The sequence below is a fragment of the Anabrus simplex genome, chromosome 2 (assembly GCF_040414725.1).
Source record: "Anabrus simplex isolate iqAnaSimp1 chromosome 2, ASM4041472v1, whole genome shotgun sequence".
NCBI classification, from domain to species: Eukaryota; Metazoa; Arthropoda; class Insecta; order Orthoptera; family Tettigoniidae; genus Anabrus; species Anabrus simplex.
Genome location: NC_090266.1, coordinates 986,911,129 through 986,935,629, shown reverse-complemented (window position 1 = coordinate 986,935,629; position 24,501 = coordinate 986,911,129). Strand labels below are relative to the sequence as shown.

The following is a 24,501-nucleotide window of genomic DNA, read 5'->3' as shown; positions in this document are numbered from 1 at the left end:
TCGACGCAATTTTGGTCCAAAGAAGGTCTAAAACTAAAATTTTCAATTTTTGGAAAACTGGCCTATTTGCAAAGTGCCTTAATTCAGTAACCAATTGACCTAAAGAGCTCCGGTTGGACTTAATTTGTCACAAATTTAATGCTCTTATAAACGTATAGAGTATCTTTCATCGAAAAATTAATGGATTAGGAGATATAGAGCAGAATCTGAAACGAGTCCAAACATTTTGCAGTTTTTCACATGTAAAAATTTTTCCACAACTTTTTGAGAGTTGCAAACTTGGGTACGGGTCCAAATAACAATAAAAAATCAGAGATACATCATGTTTTGCGAATTTAGCGATTTTTGTTGTCGATTTTGACTGGCCTACTACAAAAGTGGAAATCTCTTCTGAAACGTGGATGGACCCTTAAGAAACTCTTCTACCAACCAGCAGCAGAAGTACTCCTCAGCCACCCAGTCCCAAGAAGAAAGATGTTGATGGTTTACTGAAAACCATTTTCAGAGAAGACTGATGAAATCTGAAGGACTGAAGAATGTATACACCCATCATTGACAGTAGTCCAGCTCCTTGGCCAAATGGCCAGCGTAGGCGCTCTTCAGTTCAGAGGGTCCCAGGTTTGATTCCTGACCAGGTCAGAGATTTTAACCTTAAGTGGTTAATTCATTTGGTTTGGGGACTGGGTGTTTGTGCTGTCCTCAACATCCCTGCAACTCACACACCACACACAACACTATCCTCCACTATAATAATACGCAGCTTCCTACACTCGGCAGACGCTGCCCACACACGTCGGAGAGTCTAACAAGGTCTGCACCCAGCTAAAAATAGCCATGTGAAATTGTTATATTGACAGTATTCCCATACTGTGCAACACAGATGAAAAATAAATTTTGTGTGGTTGTTCAAAAGACAATTGATGATTGTGGTTTATGTTTTAGTCACCTCAAGAACCATTCTAATAATAGGTAATGCCATTGTTACATCATTCTATTTTGTCATGATTATTTGAAATATTTTAACAGTGACATAGTGAAAAGTATTTAGTTTGTAAGTGGAGAGATGCTTCTTAACCTAAACACCAACATCAATATCTACATCTGTGGATGTAGATGAATGCTCGACGTCGCGATTGACATGTCTAAAGCATTTGATAGGGTGGATCATGGGAGACTACTGGCAAAAATGAGTGCAATTGGACTAGACAAAAGAGTGACTGAATGGGTTGCTATATTTCTAGAAAATAGATCTCAGAGAGTTAGAGTAGGTGAAGCTTTGTCTGACCCTGTAATAGTTGAGAGGGGAGTTCCTCAGGGCAGTGTTATCGGATCTTTATGTTTTCTTATATATATAAATGATATGAGTAAAGGAGTGGAATCGGAGGTAAGGCTTTTTGCGGATGATGTTATTCTCTATAGAGTGATAAATAAGTTACAAGATTGTGAGCAACTGCAACGTGACCTCGAAAATGTTGTGAGATGGACAGCAGGCAATGGTATGTTGATAAACGGGGCTAAAAGTCAGGTTGTGAGTTTCACAAATAGGAAAAGTCCTCTCAGTTTTAATTACTGCGTTGATGGGGTGAAAGTTCCTTTTGGGGATCATTGTAAGTATCTAGGTGTTAATATAAGAAAAGATCTTCACTGGGGTAATCACATAAATGGGATTGTAAATAAAGGGTACCGATCTCTGCACATGGTTATGAGGGTGTTTAGGGGTTGTAGTAAGGATGTAAAGGAGAGTGCATATAAGTCTCTGGTAAGACCCCAACTAGAGTATGGTTCCAGTGTATGGGACCCTCACCAGGATTACCTGATTCAAGAACTGGAAAAAATCCAAAGAAAAGCAGCTCGATTTGTTCTGGGTGATTTCCGACAAAAGAGTAGCGTTACAAAAATGTTGCAATGTTTGGGTTGGGAAGAATTGAGAGAAAGAAGAAGAGCTGCTCGACTAAGTGGTATGTTAGGCATAGATATCAAGGATAATTTAATAAAAAACCACCTATTCAATACTTTCCACGTTTAATGTGGTTATTCTCTACATGATTTTATGTAGACTTATTTGGTCAGGTACATGTTTCACCCATTATTTTGGGCATCTTCAGCCTGTAAACAACCTTTAGGTCAAGGTTTGGGACCTTTTTAACCAATATAAACATACCAATATATACACTATATACAATATATACAAACATAAGTTAATACAGGTAAGTTTTTTTTGTGGTCCTAATCTATCTAATATGAAAAATGTCCAAAACTAAAATGGATCTTCTTTTCGGTAAAGAGGAATGCATATCGGGGTTTATGTGACCCCTATATCATATTAAGTTCTTGACGTACCGTGTCTGGTGACAGGCTGTGTCGTCAACAATAAGTGGAGATTTGAACTGATTGTTGGTTGTAGGTTGGTCAAGATTGAAAATATAAATTTAAATTAAATGTGTTTTACTTGGCAGTTCTATTCTGGTTAACTTAAAATGTTGAAAAATAAAAATAAAATGAAACGGATCTTCTTTTTTAAATCATAAGTCTTGAGAAAGGGTGATATTAAAACTGGGGCTTATTTGACCCACGATTTTCATTTTCATGTTCTTGACGTAACTAATATTTAAATGTGTTGTCATGCACAAGTGGAGATTTAAAAGCCGATTGTTGTAGGTAGACTGGTCAAGAACGTTGTGAATGAAACTGTTAGCGTCTTGACTTTGGGTCTCATGTGACGTCAAGGAATTGACAAGAGTACAATATTAAGCTGTTTCATAGTTTTAGGCTGCTGCTTAATTGAGAAGAAACTCCTAGACACTTGATACAGTCTTGTGTGAAAATTGTTCCCGTTGATGTGTTGCTTGGTCTTTGGGAGGGATCTTAAGAATATCTGTAATGAAGTGGAAAAAATAATTTTGAATTTAAAAATTTAGAGCACGCGTTGTGATAAAATGTATTAAATTAACACCTCTTAACTGTAAAATGACTTACTTGTTCAATTAATACTAGATGGACCTGTCTGTTCCGGCAGCGCCTGTCTTATCACCATTTCTACTCCTGGTGTTGTACTGGTGCGGTAATGGAGGGGCGGGGCATGGAGGGAGAGTGGGGGTAGGCTGGTCTATGGGCGTGTGTGCTGTTGCTGGAGGGGAGTTTCTAGAAGCAATATGGGCGGGTTTAACTTTTGGCATGGTGGATGAAGCATTTGAGTGTGGAGATTTAAATAATTGAGGGATTTTGTTTTGATCTGAATTCACGATATTAATTAATCTAGGTGAAACATGTACCTGACCAAATAAGTCTACATAAAATCATGTAGAGAATAACCACATTAAACGTGGAAAGTATTGAATAGGTGGTTTTTTATTAAATTATCCTTGATATCTATGCCTAACGGCATCTTCAATACGGAACAATAATGAGAGTTGTTACTTGTAAGTGGTATGTTCCGAGCTGTCAGCGGAGAGATGGCGTGGAATGACATTAGTAGACGAATAGGTTTGAATGGCGTTTATAAAAGTAGGAAAGATCACAATATGAAGATAAAGTTGGAATTCAAGAGGACAAACTGGGGCAAATATTCATTTATAGGAAGGGGAGTTAGGGATTGGAATAACTTACCAAGGGAGATGTTCAATAAATTTCCAATTTCTTTGAAATCATTTCGGAAAAGGCTAGGAAAGCAACAGATAGGGAATCTGCCACCTGGGCGACTGCCCTAAATGCAGATCAGTATTGATTGATTGATTGATTGTCCAGCCCCTCATCAGCAAATGATGTGATTAACGTCGAGAACTTCTTTGACGCCTTTCGGTGGCGGGATTTCCTCTTACGAGGGGAGTGCACCCATTTCACAGTAGATGGACATGCTGGCGCTAATGTATATCCTTAAGATTGAGGGTATGATTCCCCTTTTCCAGGAGGGGTAGGGAACCACCTGATAAGTCTGATAAGGTAACACTGTGAGTTTAAAGGAGACAATGAAAGCACCGGTGGCAACGTCTTTGCCATTGACTTTGAGTGTAATATGCTGGACATGTGTCACGCCCTGGTTCTTGTTCTGGTTTACAAGGGCTGGGAGACTTATTCCCAGTCCCAGTCAACAATGCAGCCTCCGCCGGCTTGGGCGTGGCTTTTGCCGACCTCTTGGGAGAGGGAGGGTTTGTCTTCCTCCTCTGCTGTGCCAGTTTAGGCATGGACTTTGAACTTTTACTCTTTGTGGCATCGCTCACAAGAGCAACTGCCGCTTTTGGTGTAGCGATCTTTACAGAAGGTGTTACTAGAATACGACAAACTAGAAAGACTCTGCGCTATAACATTAAAATCTATTTGCTTTGTGGGAGCATTCATGGAATTGAACTTACAGCGTACTTCCTGGTATGAGAGACCATCCAGGGTTATGATCTCCTGGATCTTCTTCCCACCGAGATAAGACAGGGCAATTTCTATCTTGAGGAGAATAAAAACCAGTGCAGTAGGAGCATGTGTTTGGAGGCGTGCACTGTTCCTTGCCATGAGGTTCTTATGTGTACAACACATAGACTTATTCGAAGAACAATATAAAATGTGTCCGAATCTTTGGCAGTTATAGCCAATGGGATCGAGATGGGATGTATGGCCTCATGTTGTAACAATAGGTTGTAACCTTGATTTTCTCCGGTAACACTGTGAGTTTAAAGGAGACAATGAAAGCACCGGTGGCAACGTCTTTGCCATTGACTTTGAGTGTAATATGCTGGACATATGTCATGCCCTGGTTCTTCATGTCCTCCATCAGCTCATCATCAGTGTTACGGATCAAGTCGCGGTGGAAGATGACATCACAAACCAGATTCAAGGTTTTGTGCTCTACCACCTTGACGGGGATTTCACCAAAGTGGTCACAAGTGAGCAACAGATCCGCTTGCACAGCTGTGCACGTCTTTAAGAACAAAGTAATGTTATGCATTTTTTTAAGCTCTTCCAGTTTGCCGTAATGTGTCTACTAAACAAAATAGACTTCACCAGCTTGAAGTCATTCGCATTGGTTCTAGTAGCAACCAGTAACCTAGGGAAGCTGGATCCCATATTTTCACTGTACTCCTGCTCTCAGGGGGCGGCTGCCACCCCTCCCCAGTGTCCCAGGGAATCAAAACTTAAAGACTTGGGTGGTGGACCACCCTGGACAGGTTTTGGTCATTTCGAAGCCATGACCACAACCATCCACCCACAATGCCACCCACACCGATCAGGGGCCTCTTTAACTGAACAAAGCAGCCAAAGCAATACCTACCTGGTCGTAGCAAGTATTGCCTGAGGTCCAATGTTGGACGGTACCTAATACGGATTGACTGAGGCAATGAGCACTAGGAGTCCCTTCCTCATATCATCTATAATAGCATGTATCTCATACAGTATACAGAGTGATAAATATAGATTTTTTTAAAAATCGATAATAATATGTTCTTCTCTCATTCAGTTGTGCAGGGACATGCTTTGTCAGGCAGATACTAGACCCCCTGTTCCTATCTGCCATCAGAATGGCCAAACTCATGTTAATGAAGAAAAATATAACATCTCCTCACCAATTCTCGAAACCTCAATGGAGAAGAACTGTCACTTCCTGGAAAAGTGGTCACCCTAGTATATTCAAGACTTACGTTTGCAATAGCTCCTCACTCAACCACAACTACTACATTTACATAGATGGCTCTCGCACACCTAATATTGCTGAATCTGACAAAGTGGGATGCGCATTCGTTGTCTATGAGAACAACAGTGAAGTGTTTTCAGCCCAGTATAAATTGTCATCCAGCTGCTCCATATTTCCAGCCGAGCTATGGGCCATCATGTGGTGTGAACAAAACAACAGCAGTGCTCGGATAATAAGTGAATCGCAGGCTGCATTGAAGACAATCAATGACAAGCAGAATGTCAACCCAATGGCTGCTGCTGTAAGATCTACAGCAACACAGTGCCCCACATCTGTCCTTCCTGGATCCAAGGACACTCTGATTATCCTGGAAATGAAAAGGCAGACATCCTTGCAAAAGCAGGCTCCTCATCCAATGTAGAAATTACCTGCAAAATATCACCCCCAAGCTATGCAAAACCCAAAATCAGAACATATCTAATAATTCAGTGGAACAACCTCTGGACATCAAGTACAAAAGTCACAAGATAATTATTTTTTCCTCAACATATATAGCCGACTCCAGTGCAAAACATTAGTGCCTGAATTTATTCTCACTCAGTTTCTCTCTGGCCATGGAAAGTTTAAGTGCTACTTTGAACACTTTAACATGAATATTGCAGACAAATATTTGTGTTTTTGTGGATCTCCTCAAACAGTGAACCATTTACTATTCAACTGTCCCACGTTTGGAAGGACAAGATTCGATCTTGAGTGTCATCTAAATAACTGTCATGTGGAGCTCTGAAAGTCATTATGCCATCTGTTCAGAAAATCCTCCTGCTATAAATAGTTCCTTGAGTTCATCGACAATAGTTTAGCTTCCTAATTTTTTGTCATCAATAATTAATTAATTAATAATTAATTAAATGATCACAACTATAAACCTAATATACACATGTAAAATAGGGTTCAAACTATTAGGATATTCAATAAATAATTCTCCAAGTTCTATTTTCTAGAAATATAGCCATTTAATTACTCTTTTGTCTAGTCCAATTGCCCGCATTATCATTAAGAGTCTCCCCTGATCTACCCTATCGAAAGCCTCGAGCGAATTGGTCATGTGGTTAGGGTTACACAGATGTGAGCTTGCATTTGGAAGATAGTGGGTTCGAATCCTACTGTCAGCAGCCCTGAAGGTGTTTTTCTCGTGGATTCCCATTTTCATACCGGGCAAATGCTGGGGCTGTACCTTAATTAAGGCTATGGCCATAATCATCCCAATCCTACCCCTTTCCCATCCTTCCATTGCCAAAGACTTTTGATGTGTTAGTGAGACGTTAAATAAGTAGAAAAAATCACTAAAATTTGTATGACTGCCAGTTATACTTGGTATTATGTACCCTTAGCTCACTTTTTGCTAAATGCAATTTGAAAGCGAGTTCCTTCAATTTTGCCTGACTTCCATAACCATAACTCTGTTTCCCTTTAACCTGAACTTCTTAATTTTTCTATTGTAATATAATGGGTGTTTACTACTTCTTCTTCTACCGCTTCTCCCATACCTGTGGGGTTGCGGGTGCAAACTGTGTCGCACATGTGGATTTGGCCCTGTTTTACGGTCAAGTCTAACACAGTCATCTCTCGTAACATGAGCACCACGCTCTCTCTAAAAGATCTGCGCCAAGTTATTACTGCAACTTATTACTGTATAAGAAAAACCAATGAAAATTGTACCATTATATCATATTTTAGACCTAGTTATTCCTGTTACTGTTTCTTCTGCAAAACTATCGTTTTTAAATTTTTTTTTTCAAGTTGATTTACGTCGTACTGACACAGATAGGTCTTACGGCGACGATGGGACAGGAAAGCGCTAGGAGTGGGAAGGAAGCGGCTGTAGCCATAATTAAGGTACAGCCCCAGCATTTGCCTGGTGTGAAAATGGGAAACCACGGAAAACCATCTTCAGGGCTGCGGACAGTGGGGTTCGAACCCACTATCTCCCGAATACTGGACGCACTTAAGCGACTGCAGCTATCAAGCTCGGTCATTTTTGAAACTGAGATTTATAAAGAACTATCTGTGAAATGGCATGACCCAAGACAGATTCAACAAACTCAGTCTCTTTAGCATCAGATGTGACATTGACTGGTGTCAATGAAATCTTCAAAGCGCTTGCATCCCAGAAAGTATATCGCATAATCCATTTTCTGTAGATTCTAATGTGAGTACAGCAGAGTTTTAAAAATATAAGATAGGCACACATATTGTATTTATTTATGGTGTATTTCAGACCCTACAAAATAATTTTTAAAATAAAATCCATTTAAGACCTTTGTATATATAATTGGATACAGATTGCATTGAAGTTATGCTTCTATCTGCTGTAGTTAATTTATGTGTGTTATTGATACGTTTTATACAATTTCATTGAGGGAACCAATTTTCTATCCTGCAGGCATGCCTGTATCATATTCGCTATGCATCTGTTGGTACAATTTTTGTTTGTATATTTTCAGAGCATAATATAGTTTAATATAATGGTATGATCACATCAAGGGTCATATAATTTGTGGCTCTGGTAATGGTAACAGAATTTTTTTTTTTAACTTTTTCATATTGGATCCTTAGATTCATCCAGAAAGACCATATTCCTGCTGATATGTCATATCTGGGAATACGATAATTACAAAGGAAACTACATTTTTAATAAAACTCACCATTGTGGCATTCATAATCTCAATTTATTTGTTGTTCATATTAAAAAACTCAGCCTTATGTTTGAGTTCTATTTGAAGAGGTTCAAAACCTTTCAAAATCAGCCGTGAAATTTGTCAAATGTAAGTCGCTTTCATTTGGAAGTGCCCTATTTCAGAACTAAGAAGAAATGGATGTAGAAGAACAGGAATTGATAAGGAGGTGTATGAAGATGTGGAGATTGTCCTTGTCATGTTTGTCTGATCTGTACTGATCTATCATAGTGTTCATCCTGTTAATGTTTATATCTTTCCCTACCAAACCCAATGGTGCTACAGCTCTGATGGGTCTTCGCCTACCAAGCGACAGCTGCTAAGCCTTAAGGCCTGCAGATTATGAGGTGATGCATGTAGAGTGCAATTAATCCTCTCAGCAATTAATTCTTGGCTTTCAAGACTGGGGCCACCATCTCATGATCAGATAGTTTCTCAATTGTTCTCAAGTAGGTTGAGTAGACATCGAATCAGACCTCAAATCCCGCTAAAAATCTCTGACTTGGCCAGGAATTGAACCTGGAGTCTCCAAGTAAGAGGCAGATTCGCTACCCCTAGACCACAGGGCCGGCATCATTTCTGTATATAACTTGATAATATGAGACGACGTAATAATGCGTGACAATAAAAATTGAAAAGATTGCTCCTCCTAATCAACTCAAAACATACTTCAAAGAATTATCTTTTATTCAGGACTAGTTTTGGCCCCTCTCATTGGGCCATCTTCAGCTTTATAGATAACCTTAAAATAAGTTATTAGAATTTGTTTTCAATAACAACTATTTCCTTTTGAATAATATAATTTACCTCCAAAATGGACTACCTATGGGTTCCCCGGTATAATGGCCGGAATTTATCTTGACCATCCAGAATATAATGTAGTAAATAAAACAGACAGCATCTTTTTCTGGATAAGATTTGTAGGCGATATCTTTGCCATTATAGGTGAGAGCAAAAACTAATGGTCAATTAATTCTAGATCAACTTAATTCTTAAATCCCTTAATAAAATATACAATGGAAACAGAATCTAATAGATCATTAGATTATCTTGATTTAACAATAACCAGAAACAATGACCATCTTTCATATAATATTTACAGAAAACCCACTCAAACTATCCGTACAATAAAGAAGGATTCAGTACACCCCAGTTCACAAAAGAGGTGTGCCTCTATCCAAATTAGACTTAAATAATGAATTAAATCTAATACATTCTCCTTTTCCTCCTACAGCTTTGTCCCACCGCTGTGGGGTCATGGGTGCGAACTGTGTTGCACATGGGAATTTGGCCCTGTTTTACGGCCGGATGCCCTTCCTGACACAAATGCTATGGAGGGATGTAATAACTATTGCATGTTTCTGTGTTGGTTGGTAGTGTGGTTTGTTGTCTGAATGTGAAGAGGGAAGTGTTGGGACTAACAAAAACACCCATTCCCCAAGCCAGAAGAATTAACCGGGAATCGAACCCGGGACCCTCTGAACCGAAGACCTGAATGCTGACCATACAGCCAAGGAGTCAGAAAATTAAATCTAATATGTTCAATAGCTAAAAAAACAATGGTTCCAAGAAAGAATTCATAGATAAAATAATTAATAAAGTTAAACATAAACCGAAATTTCACTTAAGTAACAAACCAAACAAAATAACTTTTTGGCACTCACATTCACATTTTATAATAATAATAATAATAATAATAATAATAATAATAATAATAATAATAATAATAATAATAATAATAATAATAATAATAATATGCATACATACATTATCATTAAATACTGTTATGCCTTTCAGCGTTCATTCTGCAAGCCTCTGTGAATTTACTAAACGTCACCACAATCCTCTATTTGCAACTAGTGCTGTGGCTTCATTTAGTTCTATACCTCTTATCTTTAAATTGTTAGAAACTGAGTCTAACCATTGTCATCTTGGTATTCACCAAATTACGAACATGTTCAAAAAACACTAAGTTAAAATATCATATAAAACTTCTAATAATAATTATACTTGGTTTTACAATTCCAAATCTGTCAACAGATCAAGTAAATTTAATGGTTCAGGAGTCTACAGATTGAAGTGCAAAGATTATCCAGCAAGTTATATACGCCAGACGGGAAGGATTTTTTGCACCCTTTACATGGAACATACTAATGTTGTGAGACACAACAGATATTCAGCTACGGGGCAACATATGGTACATTGCGGTCTCAACCAGACATGACTTCACAACATCGCTATCGCCGCAATACGAGGTTGAGTAACCACACTCCGCAACCATCTATATAACATTTGAAGAACCATACATCATGCCACATTCCAAATTTGTTCCAAACTTATTCCTGAGCCTTGTGATGGGTATTTCTATCTGGCATACTAGCAAACTTAGAAGACAAAATACTGTGTAGTTGATATACTTTGTCCTTGTGGCAGCTTCCTCATGGGAGAAGTTGTATTAATAAAATATTAATATTGAACAAGACCTTCAAGTATTAAAAGGTATGCAAAAGGGCAACCTACTCAATATCATGGAAGATTGTTTCATCAATATAGATCAGTAAGTCAACCTGAGCATAATTTGACAACAGAGAAAGTAAACATGCTTTTTAATTATGTCATTACTTGCATTTTCACAATTTATTTTAAAAAATATGCCACTCTGTGTAGCAAATAACTGCACCCCCCCTCCCCCTCTGCTCTTTATCCACAACTCCCTCCCATCGTTATGTCATCTGATTCCTCCCCAAACACCTTGCATCGAAGTGAGTAACACGCAGATAATAATGAGCAGTATACGGGGAACATGTCCAACAGGCGCTCCAAAAGAAGGAGTAAGTTTAAATTAGATAACAGGTAGACTACGCATTCCAAAGTTATTCATTCAAAAATTTGTTAATTTCTATGTTTCTTTTAGATATCCACTCTACCTTCAGCCCAATTCAAGATGTAGTTTTTAAATAGAGGAGCCCTTTCATTCAAATAACATTGGCAATTTACATTGGCAACTGAAATTGTTGAATGATGTCCCCTTATACAGTAAAGAAGTCAACATTTCAATACTATCAACACAGCTTCAAGTAATTATACCATTAAATACACACACAGAGCAATGACTATCAACTTTCAGGCAGTCAAGGATGTATTTTAAGTATAAGGAGACTGTACATGATGCTTATAAACAAGTTTTATAAATAGGTCAAATGGACCCGACTTTTATTCTCTTTAATAAAAGTTCAGACATATTCAGGTATATAAGCATACATTAGAGTCGACAGTGAACTTTAACAGGCAACTTGAAATTTTCTACCAGGATCAACACGAACTATAAACCGAACAAAAGATCGTTACATTGTAATGTAAACAGAGTTTTATAAATAAGTCATACAGACTAAGGTTTAATTACATCATATACAAAGGTGCATAAATATATATCAGTAACTTACTGATAAGATTCACACAAATCTTCACAAAGTTCAAACGGACTACACATTGAAACCTATGTTAAAGTTTTATCAAATATGACGTGCCCTTTTACGAGGGTAATCCCAAAAATAAGGTCTCCTATTCTTTTATAAATAGAGAACTCTGTTCGTGTGGCTGTTGGTTACAATATTGTGAAGAATGTTTCCCGCGCTCGCGTATACACATGCGCACGCTGCGCTGAGCCACTCGGTCTTGGCTTGGCAGCCGTTGAGAATGGAGCTCCCATTGTATGTTACTGCCAAGTGCGAAGTGTGCGCAATTATTCAGATTTTTAACACAAAAGGTACTGAACCGATTGAAATCCTTTACCAATTGAAGAAATGTATGGTGAGTCGTGCATGGATGTCAAAAATGTTCATAAGTGGTATAGAGAGTTTGCAGCTGGTCGGACTGAAATTCACGACGAACAAAGGAGCGGGAGACCGACAATTTCCATCGAGACAGTCGTGAAGGTTGAGCAAATCATGCGTGAAGATCGGCAGATCACCCTGAATGATCTCTGCACTTTGGTTCCTGAGGTTTCCCGAAGCGCCGCTCACAGAATTTTAACGGAAAAGTTGAAATACCGGAGGTGTGCGCAAGATGGGTGAAGACCACATGCGGCAACGAGTTGATTCTTCCCGTGCATTTCTTCAACGCTTTGTAGCTGAACAGGACAACTTTTTGGACTCAACTGTCACGGGTGATGAAACCTAGGCGTTCCACTTTACACCTGAGACCAAGCAACAATTACACCAGTGGCAGAATCCCTCTTCGCCAAAGCTGTGGAAATTCAAGCAAACACAGTCTGCCGGTAAAGTCATGACAACTGTGTTTTGGGATCGAAAAGGGGTATTGACGGTCGACTTTATGCCTGCTGGGACCACAATTAACGCTGACAGGTATTGTGAGACCCTGAAAAAACTTTATGGGAATCAACATCTATGGGTAATTCAAAACTGGAGAAGAGGAATGTTCAGCAAGGGCGTAAACATTCTCCATGACAACACTCGCCCGGCAAACCGTTGCTCTCCTGCAACAGTTGCAGTGGAACTTCATAACCCACCCAACCTATAGTCCCGACTTGGCGCCCAGTGACTATCACTTGTTCCCTAAGTTGAATGAACATTTGGCTGGAAAGCGGTTCAGCACCGACGATGAGGTGAAAGATGAGGTTCACAATTTCCTGAACAACATGGCGGCGAGGTGGTATGACATGGGCATACATAAACTGTCACAGCGTCTACAAAAATGCATCAACCGAAATGGTGATTATGTAGAAAAATAGCTAAATGTCCAAGCTGTAAAATGATGTAAACCATTGTAGAAATAAACAGGTCTAGGCCCTATGTATTTATAAAAAATAGGAGACCTTATTTTTGGGATTACCTTCGTACACTATGGTTGTTAAATGAGTTCCTTAATGTGTGCTAATTTGTATTTTATGTTTATCTATAAAGCTGAAGATGGCCCAATGAAAGGGGCCAAAACTAGTCCTGAATAAAAGATAATTCTTTTAAGTATATTTTGTGTTGATTAGGAGCAATCTTTTCAATTTTCATTGTCATTGTAAATTATCAACTAATAAATTATATAATCATCAATGTAAAGAGATAATAAACTTTTCATACATACATACATACATACATACATAAATTTTCATTATTGACTGTTACGCCTTTCAGACACACAAAACAACTACAAAACAAACACGTGTTTAATTTGCATACGAAAGTAAAAGAAGTAACAGGTAACTTCAAAACTTGACCTTACACTCAACTACCGAATGCAGCAAATAGTCTGATTCTAGTGAGAAGGAAGCAGAGGAAGAATGTGTGAACTATGTGCAAAATCTATTTGGAGAAGGAAAAAAAACACTTTTACCATTAGGCCTAGTGAGTACAGAACCTGGACCTGAAATTTTGATCAGTGAAGTGCAGAGGGTCGTAACATTATTAAAAATAATTTGGGGTGGAGGATTTACACAAGTAGTACAAGAACCGACTCGTCTCAATAACTTACTAGATGTATTCTTGGTTAAACCATGGGAAATTGTTAATAAAACTGAGGTAATTGAAGGGATAGGCTGTAATAATGGATGTAGGACTCGTACCAAAAAGGCTTAATAAGAGGGTTACACAAGACAAGAAACTGTACAGAAAAACTAAAGTTGATGAATTTGGGACTTACTTTAAATCACAATTCAGTTGTTGGATAAGTGAAGGGAGTAATGTGGATACACTTTGGACTAAATTTAAAGGAATCATCTGGGAAGGAGAGAAGAGATTTGTACCTGTTAAGAAGGGTAAAATGACCTCAGATACTGTTTATTATACAAGGGAAATAAGAAAATAAAAAATAAAATGTAGAATAGTAAACAGGAAAATCAAAGAGGGTAGGGAGAGTAGAGAAACTAGAAAACAGCTAATGAGGAAACTGAATAGAGTGAAAAAGGAAGCAAAAGAGAATTATATGAATGGCATACTTCAAGAGGCTAATGACCACAAAGGGAAATGGAAAAAGCTGTATTCATATATCAGGAATCAAAAAGGAAAAGGAATCCAAATTCCTACAATGGTGAGAGAAGGGGGTGAACACTATTTAACAGATACTGAAAAAGCAAACCTATTTAGTAGGGAATTCAGAGATTCAGTAGATTATTGTCAGGAGTTGGAAACTGTAACAGAAGATAGAAAGGGAGAAACACAGAGGGAAACAAGAAGGTTCTCATTCACAAATGAAGATATTTTCAGAGAAATCCAACTGCTTCAGCAAAGGAAAAGCAGCAGGAAGTGATCAAATTACTGGGGAGGTATTAAAGACAATGGGGTGGTACATAGTGCCTTATTTAAAATTTCTCTTTGACTATGTCATAAATAATAGTATAATACCAAAGGAATGGAAGGAATCTATAATAATACCAATTTATAAAGGAAAGGGAGATAAAAGGAAACCAGAGAACTACAGACCAATCAGCCTGACCAGTATAGTTTGTAAAATACTGGAGAGTTTAATATCAAAGTACATCAGAGGGATATGTGATGATAAAAATTGGTTCATGAGGAGCCAGTATGGATTTAGAAAGAAATTATCTTGTGAGGCACAACTGGTGGGATTTCAGCAGGACATATCAGATCAACTGGATTCAGGAGGTCAGTTAGATTGCATAGCCATAGATCTTTCCAAAGCCTTTGATAGAGTGGAACATGGAATATTATTAAAGAAATTGGAGGGAATAGGATTGGACGTAAGGGTTACACGTTGGATAAAAACATTTCTAAATTCAAGGGTTCAGAAAGTCAACGTAGGAAATAATGTATCGCAGGAAGAGAAAGTTTGGAAGGGAATTGCACAGGGTAGTATAATCAGTCTGTTACTTTTCTTAATATACGCAAATGATTTAGGGAACAATATAACATCAAAAATAAGATTGTATGCAGATGACATAATTGTTTATAGGGAAATAAATAACATTGAGGATTGTTCAGAATTACAAAGGGACCTTGAAAGTATCCATCAATGGGTTGAAGAAAATAATATGAAGGTTAACTGTTACAACTTTTACAAACAGGAGCTTTAACACTGAATTTGAATATACTTTGGATGAGGTAGTTATCCCAAAAGATGGCATGTGCAAATACTTAGGTGTGAGATTTGAAAGTAATTTGCACTGGAAGGGTCATGTTGATGACATTGTTGGGAAAGCATACAGATCGTTACATGTCATAATGAGGCTACTTAAACGATGCAATAAAGAATTAAAAGAAAAAAGTTACTTAAGTATGGTTCGTCCATTATTGGAATATGCAAACAGTGTTTGGGATCCTCACCAAGAATACCTAATAAAAGAAATAGATAGTGTACAGAGGAAAGCAGCAAGATTTGTAACAGGGCATTTCAGGAGAAAGAGTAGTGTATCAGAAATGTTAAAGGAACTTGGGTGGGAAACTTTAAGTAAGAGAAGGGAGAAAACTAGACTTATAGGATTATATAGAGCCTATACAAGAGAAGAAGCATGGGGAGATATCCGTGAGAGGCTTCAGTTGGAAAATAATTTTATCGGCAGGGCAGACCACAAATATAAAATTAGAAGGAATTTTAGCAGAAGGGATTGGGGTAAATTTTCATTCATTGGGAAGGGTGTGGAGTGGAACAGTTTACCAGGGGTAGTGTTTGATCCTTTTCCAAAATCTGTACAGATATTCAAGAAGAGAATAAACAGCAACAGAAAAAATAAATGAAGTGTTAGAGGGCATTCGACCAGTGCAGGTTATTGTAAAAAAAAAAAAAAAAAATGTGTGTGATTAAATTAATTCCATCCCCTGGTCTAAGGAGTTGGACAGCCAAAGTAGGGGACTGCCTGTAGGGGTGAAGTACAGTGGGGACTTCGAGGGCCCTGGGACTGCTACGGTAGCTGTGAAGGCCCTTCAGGAACTCTGAAAATTGGTGGCAAAAGGGGCTCTGATTAAGACGCAGCAGGTCATTATGCTACTTAGGTTCCAGAATGGGTTAAAAAAAAAAAAAAAAAGTAAATAAATGCAATGTAAAGTTTAATCTTATACCAGTTGTATAGTATCATTTGAAGTAATTCCACATACTGTATATCAGTTGACTATATTTGTAAGTAGTACAGGAGATATTATATGTAGAATTTTGTAAACAATATAAATTTATTAAGAATGAGCTGTGTGTTTAATAGAAAAAATTGTTAGCGTAAATTGTATTGTATTATAGGAAAATTTTCTTCTCTTGTTTATTTAATATTTAGTGCTTGACAATAGTGTACCATTTGCCACCGAGGTAGACACCTCATTTGCAAATAAAGAGATTTTGATTTGATTTGAACTGGATGAGCAGCAGGACCAGATGATATTCACCCTGAAATTCTGAAAGTACTTGATGAAAACAATGTTAGATTACTAACCAAGTTTTTTTTAAATTATATATATTGGACAGGATACATCCCACAAGAATGGCTGAAGTTAGTCCTAATTCCCATTCCTAAGAAGCCAAATGCAACAAAAAGTAGCCAATACCGACTCATTAGTTCCATGAGTCAAGTTCTTATATTGTTCCTAAATATAATACATTTCAGAATTCATAAAAAATGAAAACTGGACATAGGTAACGAACAATTTGTTTTCTGTAAGGGCTTTGGGACATACGAGGCCTTGTTCTGCCTGACGACACTTTTACAAAATTGTAGAGACCAGTCTAAAGAAGTATACATCTGCTTCATTGATTATGCCCTAGCATTCAATTGTGTCAAACATTCCAAACTCCTGCAAATTCTGAACACAGTAGGAATAGGTAGTGAAGATCTTACATTTCTCAAAAAACTATATGAACATCAAGAAGCTTCCGTAAGAATTAGAAACTCTTAGACTCGCGCTAAGATCAAACAGGGAGTATGGCAAGGATGTGTATTATTTCCCCTGCTATTTAATCTATACTCTGAGCGGATCTTCCAAGCTGCTCTTCAAGAAGTGGAAGATGAAGTAAAAGTTAATGTCAGGGAGATCAACAATCTGAGGTACGCAGATGACACTGTCATCTTGGCTGACAGTACTGAAGGTCTTCAGCATCTGGTGCACAGAATCGTAGCAGAAGGGGATAAACTTGGTCTCAAAATTAACACCAACAAGACCACGGTGATGGCCATTTCCAGAACACGTAACATGCATGAACAAGTGTGGAAGTTAAATTACCTTGGCAGCTGGATTACTGAGGACTTGGACCCAGATTTAGAGATCCATGTACGAATAAAAATAGCTTGTACTAGCTTTCTGAAAAATGAGGAATCTATTGTGTGACAGAAACCTCAATTAGGCGACACGTCACAACTTTACTTTACAAAAAACAATGTCACAACTTTGTCAGATGCTATGTTTATTCAGTGCTTTTGTACGGCGCCGAAACATGGATTCTGAAATGTAACACCATTAAAAGAATAAATGCCTTTGAGATGTGGGTGTTCTGAAGGATGTTACGGATCTAATACAAAATATTTGCAATTTAGGAGCAGTTTAGCTATATTCTTTATCGATAAAGCTTATTATTCCGTTGATGAATATTTGGAAAATTAAGACTTACATTACACCCAGCTATGTAGGCCTACTGGTATGCATTTGTAATTTTATCCAAATATTGTTAGAGGGCCTATGCATTTTAGATTAACGCTGTTTATCATTAAGTATAATTCTTGGATAACATTTATCACAGACACTCTAAGCTAAAAATGAAAATATTTTAGTTTAATTTTGAATAAAAAATACTGTACAGAGCAATAAAATGTACTTAATGACTTCAATGTTACAGGAACATAACAGAACTGCTTAAGTACTAATTAGTTGTAATTGTCTTGCCTCTCCGGATGCCGTCCATTTGCCATTGTAGACACCAGCATTTATCTTTTCTAATCCTAGATCCTGGAGAAAAGAGTATTTCGGATCCTCAATGAGAAATTTTGCTGAAGACATCATCCGGCGAAACTGAGCAGAAATAAGCCTATTTACTTTAACAGTTAAGACGATTACCATCTTCGAACTATAAAAGACTGACCGAATAATACAGTGTTGACAAATATAACATTAAAAATTTTTATAACTAGGTACAGAAAACTGAGAGGAACTAGTAAATGATACACAAATTAAATCGCGATTAATGTTGATACATTTAAGGTATGGACACCATGTTCACACATGATTACACGAATCAGAAAAATAGACAACAGTGTTCTAGGTTGAACTTTGGACTTTACTTTTTCAACCTAAATTGCGTATTTCTTGGAGGTTATCTCAAACTTCTTTTCTTCTTTTTATCCCTCTTGTTTGTGGCTGCTGCGAGATTCCTATCAACCGGGTATACAGTCATGCGGATTTGTTTACAATCCCGCGATTCAATTGGCCAATAGCAACGAAGGAGTGATGTTGCCATGGGAACGACAGAGACAAACGGCACGCTTGATGAATGTGTTAAAGCAATAATACTGTACTAGTGTACTGTTGCTACTGTTTGCTATCTTTGGACATGTACTTCAACCCTCCGTGGAATATTACGCCTACTTGTACTGCCAGTTATGTTTATGTTATGTAGAATAAATAGATATTCGAAGGCTTATGATACACTTGTATTTGTAAAATGAATAGTATTATTTATATTTAGTCGCTAACTGAATAATTATGATAAAAAACTTTCTTTTGCTATTGGTAGCACTCAAACTCTTTGATTGGTAGCGCTGTTTGTTGTATCTTTGGCCACACGGAGAGAGCACTCATTCCTGGTTCCTTTGATAGAGAGTACTGTGAATGGAGGCTGTTAGCTTTGGCATTCTCTTTGATCTTTGGTTATGTCCCAAAACTTTCGTCTCGGATGGATATCGCACCATTTCATTTAATTCATTGCATCGAAGAAAACAAGGGTTTTTATTTACCCGTCTGTATGATCAACCCGTATTTAAGACATTGTAATGAAATGCCATTACTGGAGGCAATTTTCAGTTGTGTGTAGGAAGTTGTACTAAAAAAGAAATGGATTCGCAAATAGTGTTCTTTTGTGGAACTGTTGTAGCTCTAGCAATAGGAGCGTTTATTTTGTGGGGCCCAAGTTCTCACAGGCGAAGAAAGCCCGGTACGTAATGCATTTAATGATTTCAAATTTAAATCAATTTTTTTTGTTGTCCATCTTGTATCCCCGCGTATTTGTTTTGCTCCACGGGTGCCTATAACCTGTCATTACGTTACATCTCGAGGTTAGGGGACAAATTTGTCAACTATTCAAAATTACTTGCTTCTCCGTTTCTATTCTGCCTAGCAAAGTCGTAATTTCCATGTAATGTAGAGGGAGATCTGTAAAGAGTTTAGGAACCCATCCTAATTTTGAAATAACATTTTGTTGTCCAGTGTGACCTATAATAACATAGTATTGAAGTCCAATTAAGCCTCTTATTATTTTCTTTTTATATTTTCATATTGAAGTGAAATTTGATGTTATGATGCATCAATATTGGGTCAGACACATTAGATCTCCGAAAGGAACCTAAACATTAGAGACATAAATGTATGAGGAGAAAGAGTTTCAGTGAGTCCTTTGTTATTTCCAGTGGTTGTAGTAGCCTGCAGAGGTTCTCAGATGACTGGGCACTCATCTTAAGGGACATAGACTTCAACCCTTTGGCAGGTTTTGTGCTCTTGCATTAGTGAAAAGCTCAGGTACAGGAGACAGAGTAATATGCTTATAATTTATGCTTCAAGAAGTAGGATATTCATTTGCAGAGGTTTATGGGTTCGTAATAGGGTGGCCACGTTTCTAAGAAAGCAAGCAGGGATTCTTCATAAAGCTAATGTTAGGAGGAATGTACGTGTGGTGTGTTTTTCGTGTATGTAACTTTCTGAATGAATTATATTTCTCAAACAAATTAGTATGAAAATACGACCAGTTGAAGTAAGTGAAGACTTGCACCAATTCAAATAGTATAAGTGTAGCCCCACTGATGTTTCAGGCTCTTCATAGCTATGACATATGAAAGCTGTTGAGGTATGGGTAGTGCATCTCAATATTATGAAAGGTGCTACTTATAGGGCTCATAGAAGAATAGCATTTTGTGTCCTAGAGAGAAAAGCAAACAAACAAACTAACTCGTTCTTCATCATGCTGTGTATGCCTTATCATGGTGCCGCCATCAGTTTTTTTGCAGTTTCCGTACAACCACATAACTTTCAGTGGGTAGTTGTCATTGTAACAACGTTGACGACTCACCATCTCCCCTCTTGCTCTCTCCTTACTCTGATATTCTCTGTTTGGTGTGCTGATGGCCAATGGTTTTACATGAATACTAACATAACAACTAACTGTAGTATGAACAAAAATGTCTGTTGGTCTTGATGTCTACAGGGGCTACTAATAACCCCACATAGTTACTGTTAGTGATTTGATAGGTTCTGGTTAATTGGGAAGTGCTGTTAGTGACAGGATTAGGTCATCCAGTGACCCAGAATATGTATAGTTGTTGTCCTGATTCTTCCTCATGGTCACTGTGAGTGACTGGTTTAAGATCTAATTTACCAGAAAGTACTGTTAATGACTGATAACATTATGGTTTACTGGAAAGCACTGTGTTAGTGACAGTTTTAGGTTAGAATGTGGTAAGTGCAGGTACCAGGCCTGCTACTGCCAGGCTAAGTAGCTCGGGCGGTAGAGGGATGGCCTTTTGAGGTTGATCCTGGCTCATTCCTGTGGTTTTTGAAGGAGCTGTAATAGGTCGGCCACATGCCGGTAGATTTACTGGCACGTAAAAGAACTCCTGTGGGCAAAATTCTGGCACCTTGGCATCTCCCAAACCATAAAAAATGTAGTTAGTGGGACATAAAACTAATAACATTTAAAAAAAATTGGGGCCTAAACACTTATAACTGTAAGTCATGAAGAAAGTCCCCCCCCCTCTAACATATGTTACATTGCATCAAAATACAGATAATTTGAATGCATGCATAGAAGAATGTGAGGACATGCTAGCAGGAATCTTGCATTTGTGGGATGGTAGGTTTGAAACCCACCATCTGAGTGAAGATGGTTTTCTATGGTTCAATAATTTCATACCAGGTTACTGCTGAGGGTGAGCCTTATTAAGGTTATGGCTGGTTCAATCCCAGCTCATTCATGAGGTATTTGAAGGTTCGGAATGTATGTCGGCCTGATGTCAGTAGATTTACTGGCACATTAAAGACCTGCGGGACTAAATTCTGGTGCTTCAGCTTCTGTGAAAACTGTAAAAGTAGTTAGTGTGACATAAAACCATTTTCAGACTTGCCATCTCCCCCGATTTAAGCAGAAACTCCCTAATTTTGGTCCTTCTTCCCTCTTTCCTAATCACAGAAACTTATCTCCTGATTTCAAAAACAGATTTTGTAGGCTATTCTTATCCTTTTGGAAAATCCCAGGTTTTCCTCCTCTTTTAAGTAGCTGGAGAGAATTTATAAATGAAATGTTGTATGGCTTTTAGTGCCGGGGGTGTCCAAGGACATGTTCGGCTCGCCAGGTGCAGGTCCTTTGATTTGACGTCCGTAGGCAACCTGCACGTCGTGATGAGGATGAAATGATGATGAAGACGACACATACAGCGAAATTAACCAATGATGGTTAAAATTCCCGACCCTGCCTGGAATCGAACCCAGGACCCCTGTGACCAAAGGCCAGCACGTTAACCATTTAGCCATGGAGCCGGACAAGAGATCAGCGGGCACTGGCAGGACAGATGCAATCAGCTGGTGTGTTCATAAATATGACAGAATCTCTAACATAATGCTTTTTATTTTATCATTTTTTCACATTGCAATGTCAACTGTGAGACCATTTGTTTGCATATTTACAAGGACAAAATCTCAGTTCAGATCAAAGCTTCCCAAAAAAGAATTTTAAAAAACCCACCTTAAAGGCTGCCACACACAGAGAACTAAGATAAGCTACGCTATGCTAAGCACTGCCAAGCTATGCTGTGCTATGTCTCGAATAAAAATCTAAGCTAAACTATGCTAGGCGGCGGATTAATTGAAGAGGAGGCTCTGTTATTGACCGCGGTAGCGGAATATGAACAAAGATAAAGAAACAGAGAGAAGAGATGATTCTGCATACATGAAATTGGAAAGAGAATAATTTGTGGTGTATTCCATCAAGCATTGTGGAAATGATGAAGAATTAAAAATTACTTTCATCTAAACCGGGAACAGTTTCATGAACTCCCCTATATTACTGAGGATGATATTAAGAAAAATTGAATCTAAAGGTACCCAAATTATAAAAATTAGGGTTAAAATGTATCTAAAAGTACCGTAATAAATCATACGTACAATCAATTTCCTAAGTTTGATGATGATGTTGCTTGTTGTTTAAAGGGGCCTGACATCTATGTCATCAGCCCCATTTCTAAAGTTTCATTTATTTCTTGTCAACAGTTGTCTTTCATGGTTATCTTTATAATTTGGCAGACAAGTATACTTTTGTGTCTCTTCATGCAGTCTTTCTTCCTTTCATCTGCCTTCCATGATAATTAACGAACACAGAAACAATTAAGCAGTAAAATAGGTACTGTATTGAGGTAATTCACAAAAACCACACACATGCTAGATGTCAATAAAAAAAGAGTTATTGTGCGCATGCACGAATCCAGCTATGAAAATCACCTCCTTGGCGATCTGTTAAATTTAGCTTGGCGTTGCTTATCTTAGCTTAGCTTAGCTTAGCTTAGCATAGCATAGCTGCCACTGTGTGTGCCATTCCAGGTAACTTCATTGGAGCAATTTTTTTCATTGGGTTGCATAGCATATCGTAGCTTAGTTAAGCTTTCTTGTGTGGTGGCCTTGAAACCTGTTCAGCAAAGCCATTGCTTTGAGCATAAATCTAGTTCAGAAATTTACGAAGAGTCCTAAGGCAGTTACAGTGAAGAGTCGTGTTCTAAAGCTCAGATACATACATTATTTCAGTATTTATTAGCTTATATTCACTGTTTTGAATTTTAGCCATAACACTGTCCATCGATTCGCATGACATGACTCAATCATTCCTTCATCCTTTTATACCTCCGAATTCCTGGCCTTTGTTCTTTGTAAACAAAAACTTATTCATCTGTGGATGAACAACATTGTTTGCAACTCAGTAAAGCAACCAAGGTCATCCTCCATAGTCAGCATACTTCACATTGAACATGCCCTGTCAAACAAACTGGAGCAAACACGGGCATTTTGATTACATGTTCCACTCATGCGCAATGGTGGTTGCATATGCAGCAAGGCAGATCTTGCTCTGTCTTGATTACCCGTCTCAAATTCAAATAATGTACGCCTCTAGTATCCAGGTAGGTGTACATCCTATCTACAGTTATTCAGAAATTATGCAGGGTTATTCAGCTAAGATGTCCACCTCAAATAACTCGTGAACTGTTTAAGATCCTGACATTCTGTTTTTACTTTCGTTAATGGTATTAAGGGGCTCATAGTTACACATGCAGTACTTTTCCAAGCTTTTAACAAAATTTATCTTAAAGCATGTTTCCATATGAGAACGCTGTTTCATCCAGTAACGGCTTATGATATACTATCAAGCTTACGCTCACTGGGTTGTCGCACAGATCGCAGCACAGAAGGACCGGTCTCGAGTTTCTTGTGAGAGTCTCAAGATCTGTGACGTGAGTCTCGAGCAAGAGCATTGTCCATCACTACTGTTTCTTGTTAACAGTTGTCTTTCATGGTTATCTTTATAATTTGACAGAAAAGTATACTTTTGTATCTCGTCAATCACCTATCATCCTTCCCTTTGCAGATGAGCTACTATAGCAACTCTCCATTCATTTGGAATAACTCCTTGAAAACGGTAAATTTTCCAACCCATTGCTTTTAGTATGTCCCCAGAAATCTTAATGAATTCCAGTTGCTATTCTAGTTTTCAGCTTTTGTACCTTATTGTAAATATTTTTTAAAATCATAGATAAATTTCAGTGCACAATTAGCATTAGTCACCTCCTCCACCTGGAGATTCTCCTCACATCCAACAGTGTTTACATACTGCTGACTGAATACTTCTGCCTTTTGTAAATCCTCACATACTGATGATTTACAACAATACTACTGCAGGTAGCATTTTCAGATTTTACATTAAAGCAGTTTAAAAGTTCCTGTTTATGCCAGAAATTGCCCA

General features: G+C 37.9%; 2 protein-coding genes across 4 annotated transcripts in view; one reads left to right on the top strand and one right to left on the bottom strand.

Annotated features, from left to right (window-relative positions):
- Aldh7A1 (aldehyde dehydrogenase 7 family member A1) overlaps window positions 1–18,527 on the bottom strand; it is a 155,069-nt gene extending 136,542 nt beyond the window's left edge. Inside the window, exon 1 of the mRNA XM_067141845.2 lies at window positions 18,180–18,527. Coding sequence (XP_066997946.2) covers window positions 18,180–18,353 — 174 coding nt within the window. The 5' untranslated portion in view covers window positions 18,354–18,527. The remainder of the gene's footprint in view (window positions 1–18,179) is intronic.
- A 296-nt stretch (window positions 18,528–18,823) lies between these two features.
- Window positions 18,824–24,501, top strand: part of LOC136864611 (ubiquitin carboxyl-terminal hydrolase 30) — a 413,613-nt gene continuing 407,935 nt past the window's right edge. The window contains exon 1 of one of the 3 annotated variants that reach the window (XM_067141847.2): window positions 18,824–19,443. In XM_067141847.2, coding sequence (XP_066997948.2) covers window positions 19,344–19,443 — 100 coding nt within the window. In that variant the 5' untranslated portion in view covers window positions 18,824–19,343. The remainder of the gene's footprint in view (window positions 19,444–24,501) is intronic. The other 2 variants (XM_067141848.2, XM_067141846.2) reach the window with 2 other exon arrangements.